At 36.8% G+C, this 14,358-nt stretch overlaps 1 protein-coding gene across 27 annotated transcripts in view; it reads right to left on the reverse strand.

Moving 5' to 3' along the window:
• MCTP1 (multiple C2 and transmembrane domain containing 1) overlaps positions 1 to 14,358 on the reverse strand; it is a 395,240-nt gene that overhangs the window by 97,906 nt on the left and 282,976 nt on the right. For 23 of the 27 annotated variants that reach the window (XM_069590168.1, XM_069590162.1, XM_069590153.1 and 20 more), the window contains one exon: positions 2,585 to 2,704. The exons of the other annotated variants lie outside the window; for them this stretch is intronic. In XM_069590168.1, coding sequence (XP_069446269.1) covers positions 2,585 to 2,704 — 120 coding nt within the window. The remainder of the gene's footprint in view (positions 1 to 2,584; positions 2,705 to 14,358) is intronic. 27 annotated transcript variants of the gene reach the window in all.

Genomic DNA, 14,358 nt, shown 5'->3' on the forward strand with positions numbered 1-14,358 from the left:
GTGCTAGGGAAGAAAATGTTGTCCATGGCTAAAAGGGAGGTACTGTCAGAGATGTGCCAACAAGGAAAGATGTGTAATTACCATATTGGAGTTATATTTTGGGGGGAAAAGAGCAGCAGAAAAATTTGCATGATACATAACTTTTCAATAGGCTTATAAAAATTCTCAGAGAATTTGAAGTAAAAGGGGTTACTTTATATATCATTACTTTCCCTCTAAAAGTAGACCTTTCCAACCAAGACTGGTATATTTTGAAGAAAACAGCAAGCAAAGTCTATAGTTTCAGAATTTTTTTTTTTTTTACTGAGAATAGTCAAACCAATGACTAAATATTGAAGATAAGCCCCCTCGTAGGATTAAGAAGCTGAAATGAAATCACCACTTTTTCTTATTTACAAACATTATTATTTGCAAATTTGTCTCAAGGCAACTGAATGAAAAGTAGATTTTCTTCTCTCTCAACAATTTCCCAGAAATAAATGGAACAAAAAAGCAATTGCCTAAAAGAGTACTATGTTCTTAAAGAAAACATCCTGGATTAATTGAAAAAGTACCTATTAGTCCCCATGACACCATGTGGGACTTCTCTCTCAGTGTGCAAGTTAAATATATATATCCACAAAATCCTTGCCAATAATAATAATAACTTCTTGTCTGTTGACGCTGTCTAACCATTAAAATCTCTCAGAGAAATCTCATGTTTGGTTTGATAAACTTTACAAAAAAAGTTTGAGCATTTCTAACTTACAAAACACACGCTAGAGATGGTAGCAAGTACAAAGATGAATAGTTCGCCACTTCAAATTTATAACCTCATGAGAGAGACAGAAATATATACAAATAGTATAGGGAAATAAACGTGGTTGTTGTTGGCAACTCTGCCATCTATTTGGTAGTTGTGTATCTGGATTTTTCTTTTACTTTGATGTTAAAGAAAATTATTTCAAAAAGTATATATTTTTCTTTTGTAACCATTTAAAGTATACCGTGCTTGAGTTATTTAAAAGGAAAATTCTTTTATGTCATAAGTATGTCTGTGCAAACATTATGATGCTAACTATACTATGTACTACTTTATAATAAAGTAGTATTAGTTCAGTTCAGTCAGTCATGTCTGACTCTGTGACCCCATGAATCGCAGCACGCCAGGCCTCCCTGTCCATCACCAACTCCCGGAGTTCACTCAGACTCATGTCCATCGAGTCGGTGATGCCATCCAGCCATCTCATCCTCTGTCATCCCCTTTTCCACCTGCCCTCAATCCTTCCCAGCATCAGAGTCTTTTCCAATGAGTCAACTCTTCGCATGAGGTGGCCAAAGTACTGGAGTTTCAGCTTTAGCATCATTCCTTCCAAAAAACACCCAGGGCTGATCTCCTTTAGAATGGACTGGTTGGATCTCCTTGCAGTCCAAGGGACTCTCAAGAGTCTTCTCCAACACCACAGTTCAAAAGCATCAATTCTTGGCGCTCAGCTTTCTTCACAGGGTCAGAACTTTCCTTCCAAGGAGGAAGCATCTTTTAATTTCATGGCTGCAGTCACCATCTACTAAATTTATGATCAAATAGGTCTGTTTCTTGCATCATTATGGGCACAGTAGTTGGCAAAAGTCTTGATTAGAAGTCAAATAGAGGCTTTTAATGGCAAATAAGAAAAGAATCGATGCAATCTGATGTGGACTAATAGCTACCAAATAGATTCTCATGTTTGAAAAACCCTTAAATCACTCTCAACAGCTGTACATTATTATAAAACTTTAAATGTTCTAGATGGATAAGACACCTGTGTTTGTTTATTTATGAGGAGGTTTTGGAAGCTGTTCAGTTTGGTTGGGGTGTAGTGACTGAGATAATCTAAGGAAATGAAGGCTGGTGGGAGAATTACAAACATGATTATAACATGGCTGGCTTCTGCTTCTCAATCTAAAACACTTCGAGAGACAAAAAGTCATCTCACATATTCTAAAAATTTTCAAAAATGTCAAAGAGCACAGGTGAGTTCAGTATAACTTTCCCTAGGTTAAACAAAAGGTCTTGATCCATAAACCAGTATCCTAATATACCCCTGACACAGATAAGTATATTTGCTGTTGTTCAATGAATGAACATTGAATTAAGGTACTTTTTGCACTTATCTAGGCCAACAACCATCAAGTTTTCCTTCCGTCCAATGGCGGACCACAGAGAAATGTCTTGTATGAAATACATTCACTTGGTCTGACCAAACAGATAATTTTGCAATATTATATCTTAACTCAGGATTCATTGAGACATAAACACAACTAAGGAGAATAAAAAGAAATAATCACTTGGAATAAACAATTTACACTTAAAAATCATAACTCATTCTTCAGCGTATTCTCAACTTTAGTTCCTACCAAAATGAGTAATGTTAAAAATAGGCAAATACTTTACATTGTGTTAGAACCAAAGAGTTGTTAGTTTAGAACTGGGAAAACTTTCTGTCAAACTTGAGTATTTATAGACAGAATTTCTGGTGTGCAAAACCAAATGCAATGTTGATCTTGCCAGGGAGACTAAGAATGAGAACAAAAACACATACAAATAAGAAAGTAAGAGGCTTACTGTATCGCGTTGCCTGTTATCTTTCCCTGATATTATCAAGAAGTAGTTCCATGTCAGCAGTAACAACAAAACCAGTGGTATCATGTAGAGCTCAAAGTTCCAGACGACAAAGAGAAAGAGCTGGAGGAGAGAGAAGGGCAAAGAAAAGGATGAGTCAACTTTGAATTTCATTAAATGGACTCTCTTATCCATACTGCATTTCCAAAACAAAAACACACAACTAAATTTGCAGAACAGAAAGATTTATTTATCTTGAAAACAAAGCCTTGAGAACTTGTTAGGCATCTTTCCTAAGAGGACAACTGATCCCTGGAAAATCATGAAGACTTTCACTTTGTTGAATTTCTCTGAAGGAAAACTGATATTATCACATTGTCAGTGGGGCAATTTTAATTTTTCTCCTCCAGTGAAATTATTGTTAGACTGGACAAAATCAAGTTTGAAGAAAAAAGTCAGCAAAATGAGCTTCACTACATTGTCAGAAATAAACGGTAAATCTGCCTTAATGATAAAGGATGAATCACCATTTAATATCAGGGGTTTAAAAAAAAATTCTCACTTGGATAATACAATGTAACAAGCATAATAGGCAGATGAAAATACCACATCTACACCAAGAGAGTCCTCAAGATTTCACATGATGAATAAAAGCACTGCTCCCAACAAGTGTAAAAACATTCAGCCTTACCGTAGAAATCAAACAGCTATTTTTAAAACGGAGTAATTTTGTCAAAGGGAAATTTTAAATGTCTACTTTAATTATCTTTTAAAACTACCTACTTGTATGTAGTTGGTTTGTAAGTATGTAAATGGTTTTTTAAACAGTAAGAAGGATGCAAGATTAGAGACTCACCTGGGCTGGCAGAAGAAACCACTTTAAGAGCAATTGTGTGGTGAAATAACCAGCAATGGATATAAAGTGTGACTCACTCTCATTCCCCACCAGACTCTTATAACCCTGCACAGACCATCTAAATTCTCTGCGTCTGTGGCCCCTGCTGCCAAATTAAGGTAGTTTAAGTCAGAAGGTATTTGAGAGCTAGATTCCACCCCTAAGGTAACTAGTCCTCTAACCTCTGGCATGGTGCGTCTCTTCCTTTTAGTTTCTTCTGTAAAATGGGAATCCTGAGTGTCCCCCTGAAAGGTTGTGAGAATTAACAGTTGAAATGTGTTTAAGGTTTAGCACACTGGGTACTCAGTACATGCTCAAAAAAATGACTGTGTAAACGATATCAATATTTTACAAAACTGATGAAATTAACTATTTATCAACTGAGGCCCTTAGGAAATACATATTCTAATAGTGAAAGCTAGAAAGTATCTGTCTGCTAAGATTTAGCTGAACCAGAGTATAACTGGGAATTTGAGCTGGCTGGTGGGGGTCATGCTGATATCTTGCATTTGACAGATCAGAAGAGCAAGGAGCAGTGCCCTAAGAACCTTCACATCAAGTACAGCAGCACGGGCTGTTCACAGCTTTCTTAACAAACCTCAGAGAAGCCCACAGCCTATTCAAACTGCAGAGAAAAGAAACCTGTATAGAGTGGCGGAGGGACCCCTGGCCCATGCGCCAGAAGACAGATTCTGGGCCTTAGAAAGTCACCCTGCTCAGTGTGTTCAGTTCTCAACAGAGCTCTGCAGACCAGATCACCACTAACATCCCTTCTTTAATATTTTAAATGACATTACTGTACCATCAGGGTTTTCTTTTTCTTAAATGTGACATTAAATTTTGAAGACTGTATACTTTATTGGATTCTTTTATATTCATAACCCACACGGACACCAAAAAGCATAAATAATGGTTTAGTAACCCAAGAAATGAATTTTGGACAGAATTACATGGTAACTATAGATTCAAGTTCCTGAATAAGAAAAATCTCAAATATGTTAATGCATGAAACATGAGCCATATCTTCTCTTTCACCAGGAAAGTATAAAGATTTCCAGAAAAGGAAAATATTTCCATTTAATTTTTGAAATATATGTAATATATTTAAAGATGACACAAATTATAACTGATGGCTATGATTATTCTATTAAAATGTATCTTAAAAATGTACTTTATTCAGGAAGTGATTTAAGGCAAATTTGACAGACATCAACACATATAAAAGAGAGAGTTATTTTTGGCTAGGATTCGTATTAATTCTTTGCATATTTATTAGTAAAATTTAGACAATCACTAAAATGTAAGCTCTTTAAAGATAGGGACTTTTCCTTTTAGCTCACATTTTATCCCCAGAGCCTAGAATGGTGCTTTCCATTTATTTGCATTTTCAATTTCTTTCATCAGTATCTTGTAGTTTTTAGTGATAGGTATTTCACCTTAATTAAATTTATTACTAAGTATTTTATTCTTTTTGATACAGCTGTAATGGGATTGTTTTCTTAATTTCTGGCTCTGATAGTACATAGTGCATTGAACTGCAATACATTTTTATGTGTTGATTTTGTGTCATGCAATTTTACTGAATTCATTTAACAATTTTTTTTGAGGAGTCTTTAGGGTTTTCTATATATAAAACCATGTCATCCACAAATAGTGACAGTTTTCCTTATTTCTTCCAATATGGATGACTTTTCTTTTTCTTGCTTAATTACTCTTGGTAGGACTTGCAACACTTTGTAAAATAAACCCAGCAAAGTAGGCATCCTAGTCTTGTTCCTGATCCTAGAGGAAAAAGATTTCAGCTTTTCACTATTGAGTATGTTAGCTGTGGGCCTATCCTATGTGGCCTTTATTATGCTGAGGTATGTTGTACCTACACTCACTTTGTTGAGAGTCCTTTTTATCACATATGAATATTGAATTTTGTCAGATGCTTTTTTTTGCATCTATTGAGATGATCATATGCATTTTAGCCTTTATTTTATTAATGTTTTATATCCTGTTGGTTGATGATTTATGGATACCGAAGCAGCCTTGCACCCCTGGAATAAATCCCACTTAATCATAGTACATGATCTTTTTAATGTATTGCTGGATTCAGTTTGCTAATATTTTGTTGAGAATTTTTGCATCTGTGTTCATCAAGGAAACTGGCCTATAATTTTCTCTTCTTTTGGGAAAGGAAAGTTCCTTCAATAAATGTTGTTGGGAAAGCTGAACAGCCACAGGCAAAAGAATAAAACCAGACTATCTTACACCATATGCAAAAATCAACTCAAAACAAATTAAAACTTGAATGTTAAGATCTATAACCATAAAACTCCTAGAAGAAAACATAGGCAGTAAGCTCCTTGACACTGATCTTCAGTATGATTTTTTTGGATCTGACTTCTAAAACAAAGGCAACAAAAGCAAAAATAAACAGGTAGGGCTACATCAAACTAAGAAGCCCAGCAAAGGAAACAACAAATCGTCAACAAAATGAAAAGCCAATCGACTGACTGGCAGAAAATATTTGTAAATTATTAACATACATTTGATAAGGGGTTAATGTTCAAAAATTCATATAACTCAATAGCCCAAAACCAAGCAAACTAATTTAAAAATGGGCAGAGGATCTGAATGGACATTTTTCCAAAAGAGACATACAGAGGGTCAACAGGCACACTAAAAGATGCTAATCATCAGGGAAATGCACATCAAACCCATACTGAGATTAACACCTCACATCTGTTAGAATGGCTATTATAAAAAATGCAAGAAATAGAAAGTGTTGGTAAATGTGAAGAAAAGGGATCCCTTATGCTCTATTAGTGGGAATGCAAACTGGTACAGCCACTGGGGAAAACAGTATGGAAGTTCCTCAAAAAATTAAAACACGTCTACCATATGATCTAGTAATTCACTTCTGGGTATTTATGTGAAGAAAATGAAAATACTAACTCAAGAAGATACATGCACCCTCATGTTTACTGCAGCATTATTTACAACAGCCAAGACATGGAAATAACCTAAGTGTTCATCAATGGATGAATGGATACAGATGTTATGTATACAATAGAATACTATTCGACCATTAAAAGAATGGAATTCTGCCATTTGCAACAACCAAGATGGACCCAGAGGGTGTTATGCTAAGTGAATCATGTTAGTGAAATGAGATAGATAGAGCAAGAAAAACACCCTATGATCTCGCATTTATGTGGCATCTAAAGACAAAACAAACAGATAAAAAAACAGGGACTTTGCTGGCAGTTCAGTGGTTAAGAGTCCATGCTTTTACTGCAGGAAGCACAAGTCCAATCTCTGGTTGAAATACTAAAATTCTACATGCTCTATGGTGCAGCCAAAAAAAAAAAAAAAAAAATCGGGGGGAAACAAAGAAACCAGATGAACAAAAGAGTAACAAAAAAAACCCAGATCAGTAGTTGCCAAAAGTGAGGGAGCTGGGTGAAATGGGTTAAGGATGTCAGAAGGTACAAAATTCCAGTTATAAAATGATAAGCCATGGGAATATTGTGGACAGCATGGTGACTATAGTCAATAATACTGTAGTGCATATTTGAAAGTCACTACAAGGATAAATCTTATAAGTCCTCATCATAAAAAACAAACAAACTTATAACTATGTATGGTGAAGGATGGTAACTAGATTTACTGTGGGGATCATTTCACAATATATACAAATATTGAATCATTATGTCGAACCCTTGACAATAATATAACATTATAGGTCAATCAAACATCAATTTAAAAAAAGAGCATGAACACAGATTAACAATAAAAGGTATTTATTGAACATCTATGTGCTATATAATACTAGGTGTTCAAAATTAGGATAAGACACAGTCTCTGGATTCATATTGCTAAGAATCAGTAAGAAAAAAGCAATTATTCTCTATAGTACTAGTGATGATACCAATTCTTGTTAAATGGTGATGATCCTCTAAGAAAGAGAACCCTCAAAGCAAGAAAGGGCCTTTTAGCTTATTCTCTCCACACTGAAGCTATTTAATTTTTTTCTCCATGGAGCCCACCTGCACTAAGATGGGATTCTTTCCTTTTTCCTATAAAAAACCCAAACACTCCTGGATGGGTCTTCAGTGTCTCATGAGGGCAGCAGAAAAAGAAAGCAGCTCAGCGAAACATGGAGGCTAAGACAATGCAGGATCTGTCCTTGGTCCTGACCACACTTTTTCATAGGTTTGGGTAAAAAGAGAGAGAGAGAGATAATGTATTAAAATGACACCCCCCTCCCAAAAAAAAAATCACTGACACATCCACAGAGCATAAATATAAACCATAAAATGCCTAGGATTTTCCCAACCGATATATCCAGAAACACTTTATACCTGCATGGGACATGGAAAGAGGATCTGATGATTATAGAATTTCTCCAGGTTAAAAACTAGGGCTTCCCTGATAGCTCAGTTGGTAAAGAATCCACCTGCAATGCAGGGAACCCTGGCTCAATCCCTGGGTTGGGAAGATCCTGAGAAGGGAATGGCTACCCACTCCAGTATTTTGGCCTGGAGAATTCCATGGGCTGTATAGTCCATGGGGTCACAAAGAGTTTGACAGGACTGAACAACTTTCACTTTCCAGGTTAAACTAGGCAATAAGGACTTCTACACATTTGTGCAGTGTTTAATTTCCCTTGATTTCATCACCGTGTATGACATCTTTTCCTTATTTTTCCTCTCTTTGTCACAGTCTGCTTGACTTTTCTCCTCTCTCCTCCTAACACTTTTAATAAGGAAACTTGGGCGATCTATATATAACTTTCATAAAATCCATGACTCCATTCAAAATAAAACATTTCAGTCCTACATTTGTTTGCCTTGTTCATTAGAAATGAAAACTGCTCCAAGAACTTGCTGGTTTTCTTTCTCAAGTCATTAGATGGCTGTGATTTACAATTAAAATTCTATATCACAAAATCTCCATGGGACATTAGTCAAATGGTACTAAGTACATACAACCTTTTTCATTAGAAAAAGGATATTGTGAGTTTTACACATTATTTTGGATAGTAGAAGCTCTTTGTTAATCTTCCTTGGACTGTTAGCCATGACAGTGGGAATCCCTCAAAAAACTGCTGTAGTGTGGTGCCCGAGAAAGAGCACGGGTGTGTGAACTAGGTCCACGTTTGTATCCAAGTTCACTAGTCCTCAGCTAAGTGACTTTAGGTTAGTTACTAGAATATTCCTAGTTTTATCTTCTGAAAAATGGAAACTACACTATTTACAGATTTGAGATGGAATTAGCCTAGTGCTTAGACCTACAAGATGCCCAATAAGCATTAGTTATTATTACAAGCAGGAATATATTTGGCTCATACCACATGTAACATTTTTGATGCTCTTGTAGCTCATCACTGTTCCTATACCACTTCAGCATCCATAGAATGGATTCAAGCAAAAGAGCTATGTTTAGAAAGCTAAGTCATCTACCATAGAAGAGATGATGAAGTGAGTGCCATTTTCAGTATTTTTATATTTAACTTATAGTGATTCGATGCAGTAATGACCCCAATTTGTTGAAGTCTCCCTGTATTCAGGCCTTTTGAAATACTCTCCCATGATGACACTGAGCTTAGACATAGGACTTGTTTTGGCCAAGGGAAGAGTTGTAAAAATGCTGAACAGAGGCTTAAAAAGTACTTGCTCCCTGGGTTTCCCCCTCTGCTGTCTTCAAACCCTGAGCCACCATGTCAAGAAGCATAGGCTAGTCTGCTGAATGAGGGACAAGTGACTCAGTTGTCTCCATTGCCCCAGGATCCAGAAGTATCCAGAGGCAGAGGTGCCTAACTGCTCAGAAGCTGACCACAGATACATAACTGAGCCTGGAGAAGAACAAAATAAATTTTCAGCTGAACTGATCTGACTTGTTCCTCTACAGAATCATCACTAAACAAATGGCCGTTCCTTCACACCACCAATGGAGCGGTTATACAGCAAATGTCAGCTGACGTATGTTCTCTCCATGGAGATAATGTGATATAATAAAACATGGTCCGAACCAGGAGCCTGGAGGAGTGGTCTTAGATCTAGTTCTGCTATTTGATCATCATAAGACCTTGGGCAGGTCAGATTTTCTTTTATTTTAGTCTATCACCTACAAAATGAAGATGGTAATACCTGCTTCACAAGTTGCCTGTGGGCAACAAGTGATGTAATACATGTAAAAATGCTTATTACAAAGTAGTGTATTAATGTATGTACTATCAATTTATGCTTTCCATATTTAAAATTATTTCTGAAAAATTAAAGAGACTTTATAAAATAATACTCCAAGATAAGTCAAGATGATAATTGTTCTCTGAGCAGCTATAGAAGATGGGCGGTGTTTCTAAGAGGGATTTCTATGTGGTCTGGAAAGGAAGAGTTTGCTGGAAGGAAGTCATAAGTATTAAACTTAGGAAGGGTTGCAATGAATTTTTTTTTTTTTTACTAGTAATCAGAGCAAGAAAAATCTAGATTTTTATGGAGACTCAGTAGTGCTGGTAAATGACATTAGCACACATTATAGATTTTGTGAAGTCTTGAATTGAAAAAATTAAGTTTTAAAATGTTAATAATTTTTTAACAACCTCATGCCCTTAGATATAAAAGTATCTTGTTCTGAACAATCAATTTTATGAATCAATTCCTGCCCACAACTTTTTAGCTTTTAAATCCAGATACCTTTTAGCTAAATCAGTGTTATCTTGCCTATTATTTTTATCACTAACATCACAAAACACAATCCTTCAATATCTCTTTGGGCCACTTCACTTTCACTTTAAGAGCAACCTACATTTTAATCATAAGTATTCTGAATGGCTCTTTTGAAAATCTGAAAGGTAAATGACATAATTTGTCCTAACAAGTATCATATCACACTGCATAAAGTGAACTTTAGAGGGCAAGTCCCACATGACAGGCCTGGAAGGCTGAGACTATTTTCATTTTACAAAGGAGAAAACTGAGGACGAGAAGGCTGCGACTTGTCCAAGGACATCCTCCACTGAGTGGCAGAGTCGGCTGACTCCCAATCCAGTGTGATTTTCCCACAATGCTCCACTGCCTCTAAGGTAAAGGATCTCACAGTGAATGTTGATGCTCCGAAGGTATCAATTATTTAGGGACTGATTATTCAATTTGTAGACTTTATTTCTCCTGCTTCCTCTTGCTCCGGGATAACCACTTTCGCAATAGTGCAGAGAAATGAATATCACTTTTAGGTGCTCTGGTAACAGTCTGGCACGGCAAAGAGGTCAAATACTAATGGTCAGAATGAGTTTTGTGGAGCTGATTTTATTATTCCTTATCGTCACTGTCTGAATAATCAAAGTCAGCTATTCAGAAGGTTCTTATTAAATGGGGTTTTCTTCTGTCCAAAATGTTTAGAAGAGGTTAGCAAGGTGGCTGTAAAGGCAAAGACTGGAAAATGAATGAGCCAATTACATTTTACAGACAAAAAAAAAAAAAGCCTTACTTTTTCACATAAAGATTAAACAAATAAAAAGACCCTTTCTACTCAGAAGCTAATGAAGGTGGACCAGGGCTTTTCACTTACATTTAAATAAGGCAAATTATATGAAGTAGAGTGTATGATTCAAAATAGTCAGGTTTTACAGCAACACCATTTCTTAGGAGGCACAAGATGTCTGATTTCTCTTTCTTTGAGCCTGGGGTTTTAAGAGTCCCTGGCAGGACTGGGCCATCCACCTCGTCCCATCCATTGATGCTCGCATTGAAGTGCAGTGGAAGATGCCTGCATTCAAGGATCATTCACCGCAGCACAGGAAAGTATCTCTGGGGGAGCGTGCTTCAAAAAAAAATCATTTAAGTTGGAATATTGAATATCCTATTCTTCTGCAAACTACAGTATATTTTAAAAAAGAAATCTCATCCAAAATGATTAACACTTCCTACTGTTCAGGAAAAAAAGCCTGCCCTTTCAGACTAACAGCTGTGAGTCATTAGTTCTCCAGTGATGAGATGTGTTTGATGAGTATTTTTCTTTCTAATTAAGAGATGAGATTCTCTATTTGACTGTCTCTTCAGAAAGAAGTGAAGAGAAAATGCTCTGCCTACATGGAAAGGCCATCTCCTACAAAACAATTAATTATTTCACGGCTCTTTTAGAAAATCCTTTTCCTCCTTAATTTCAATTCATTTTTTTTCTTAAACTTAACACATTTGCGACCCTCACAGTATTAACCCATTTCCACCCAACCTGCACCATCTCATGTTTTCCTGTTTCATCATGCATAAATGTCTATTTCAGATGAAACAGAATAAGGAAATGTATCAAAAGTACACACATGCTTATGTTGACAGCATTTGGTGTGAGAATATTTGCTGATGTGAGAGGCCTTAGATTAGAAAGATAATAAATGTAGAAGGTTTGCCTTTTGAAGAATTAGGCAATCCTTTAAACAAACAAACAAGCAAAAAAACTGTAAGGGGCCTAGCCACATATAAAAACTGATTTTGATGATTAATCCTTATAAGGAAACTATTTTACCTCTACCATGAAGACTGTCTTTAAAGAGAAAAACAAGTGGATATAAAGTGGAACCAGAAACATTTGTCTTTTCTTTTTTGAAAAAGCCATCAGCAAGGTTATGCAATTCCTGAATTAAAAATATGATCTGTTTTTAAAAATTAAAAACCGTTCCTAAGAACAGTAGGGAGCAAATGAAAGCACTATTTGCCAATCAGTCCCATCAGTTGCCTCCTTTAAATCCTTTTTGGCACAAAGACAGAAAGGGGAGGAAGGCGAGAGGTTGCCACCTCCCCCACCAAGGCACATCGAGAAAAATGTGGAGGTGTTTTTATTTATCACAATGACTTGGGTGATAATAAAGGTAATACCAACATTTGTTGGGTGGGGCGTGGGTGTGAAATACTGTGAAAAATGTGGGACAGTTCCCCCCAATAAAAATTCCTCTCCCCAGTGCTAACAATACTCCTCTTTGAGAAACATCGCCAGTTCTCACATAGACACCAGGCTATTCCACAACTAACTTAGAAAAAAAGAACCAGGTTTGTACATATGCACTCAAAGGTGCACGTAAGAAGGCTAGGTATATTTCCTAGATGATGGCACGAAGGTAGCAGAGAAAACGAAATGTGCTCATTCAGACAGATTTGCACTAGACTGTTTGTCTCCATCATTAATATTCACTACTTCTTTAAAAAAATCTGTCTAAAGAAGAATGGGCAGGGGGAAACACTCTGCCCACTTACTCTCCCCTGGATTAAATTATGCTCTACACAGCATCAGGGACTTTGGAACTTCGTCTTCTGGGAAAGGGGTGGTCTTGCCTTGATTTCAACAGCCAGATGGTATCACCACTTGTTCTCAGGTCTTTATTTCTGGTTGATTCCACTAAAACTTTTGGTACCACCTCCATCAACAGAGGAGAGAAGATAGGCAATTGTGAACCTGATTAATTCCCAGCCTCACGATAGCCTTTTGAAGGTAGTTTCGAAGTAGACACATTGCTCTCTTGAAGAGAAGCTCTGCTTTATTTGGACAATTTTTGAAAATAAGTTGGTGATAACCTTAAACCCAGTGGATTGCTACACCTTGTTTCACTGTTTCCTAGGGTTCTTGCCACACTGACCCAGGGAACCTGATCGGCTCATATACTTGCTTATACCCAGTGGTTTTCCTCCCCTCTCCAATCAGAATGAGAACCAAGATGATTGCCTCTGCTGCTTTCTTTTTGAGTAGTTACAACCAGATACCAAACTGATAAGGCCTGTTGAGTATGTGCTGGGGCGGGGTAAGGTGGGGAGTGGTTATGTGTTTAAAGGAAAAAAGTCAAAGTGTACTTTCTACCAAATGATCACTTATATTGATTAGGCAAAATATGTGAAGAGAACCATCTGTCTCTGTTGTTCTGGTGACAGAATGAGATATATGGTCAGGAGTAGAAAAAAATTATACATTGGTTGATTTATTGGCAAAGCTTTGAATTGAATCTACATACAATGTGCCTGCATGCATGCTCAGTTGTGTCCAACTCTTTGTGACCCCAAGGTCTGTTGCCCGTCAGGCAAGAATACTAGAGTGGGTTGCCATTTCCTCCTCCAGGGAATCTTCCCTACCGAAGGATCAAACCTACACCTCTTGCATCCCCTGCACTGGCAGCTGAATTCTTTACCGCTGAGCCATTGGTGAAACCCGCAACTTACTACGTTTGTTTACTGATGGTGTTAAAAAATCATTGTTTGTTCAGATTTACTTAGATCACTTATAAATACATATCAGAAAGTTCCAGTTCTTCACTTTGTGAAACTGTACACAGGGTTTTGGAAGTTGCTGCCTGAAACTTTAAAGTCTACCACGTTAGTACATCCGGGCCTTTTTGAAAATCATAGCTTGGCTTCATCTATTAAAGAAACAAGCGTGACAACAAGCTAGGACTCATCCGAAGCTGTCTTACTTATGACTCACAGAAATACCTGCTGAAGAATCTCTGCAACAAAATGGACCAAAACAAGCTCAAAGATGGTGCTATCAACTAATCACAGCAGAATGCACCCTACTCGCCTTGATGGAGATATTATATCAATAGAATCTGCCAGCCAAAAGGCTTGGGAAGTATTTATTTATTTAGATTTTTTTTTTCTTTTTTCAGTTTACAAGTTGTACCACTACTTCATGTCATTTTTTTTCTTTATCAAAATCAGAGATGAAAGGCTCTGGCTTTGCTTTGAGAACACTGACAACTCCAAAATGTAAAGCCCAGAGTGTGTCCAACTAGAGCATCGCATCAACCACACATGAATAACTGATAAGCAATCCCAGCAATGTTGTGAGTTTCATGTTGGTAAAAGTTTGGATGTAGAGTGAAAGTGACAAATGCTTACACATGCCTGGA

This window comes from Ovis canadensis, chromosome 5 (assembly GCF_042477335.2).
Source record: "Ovis canadensis isolate MfBH-ARS-UI-01 breed Bighorn chromosome 5, ARS-UI_OviCan_v2, whole genome shotgun sequence".
Lineage (NCBI taxonomy): Eukaryota > Metazoa > Chordata > Mammalia > Artiodactyla > Bovidae > Ovis > Ovis canadensis.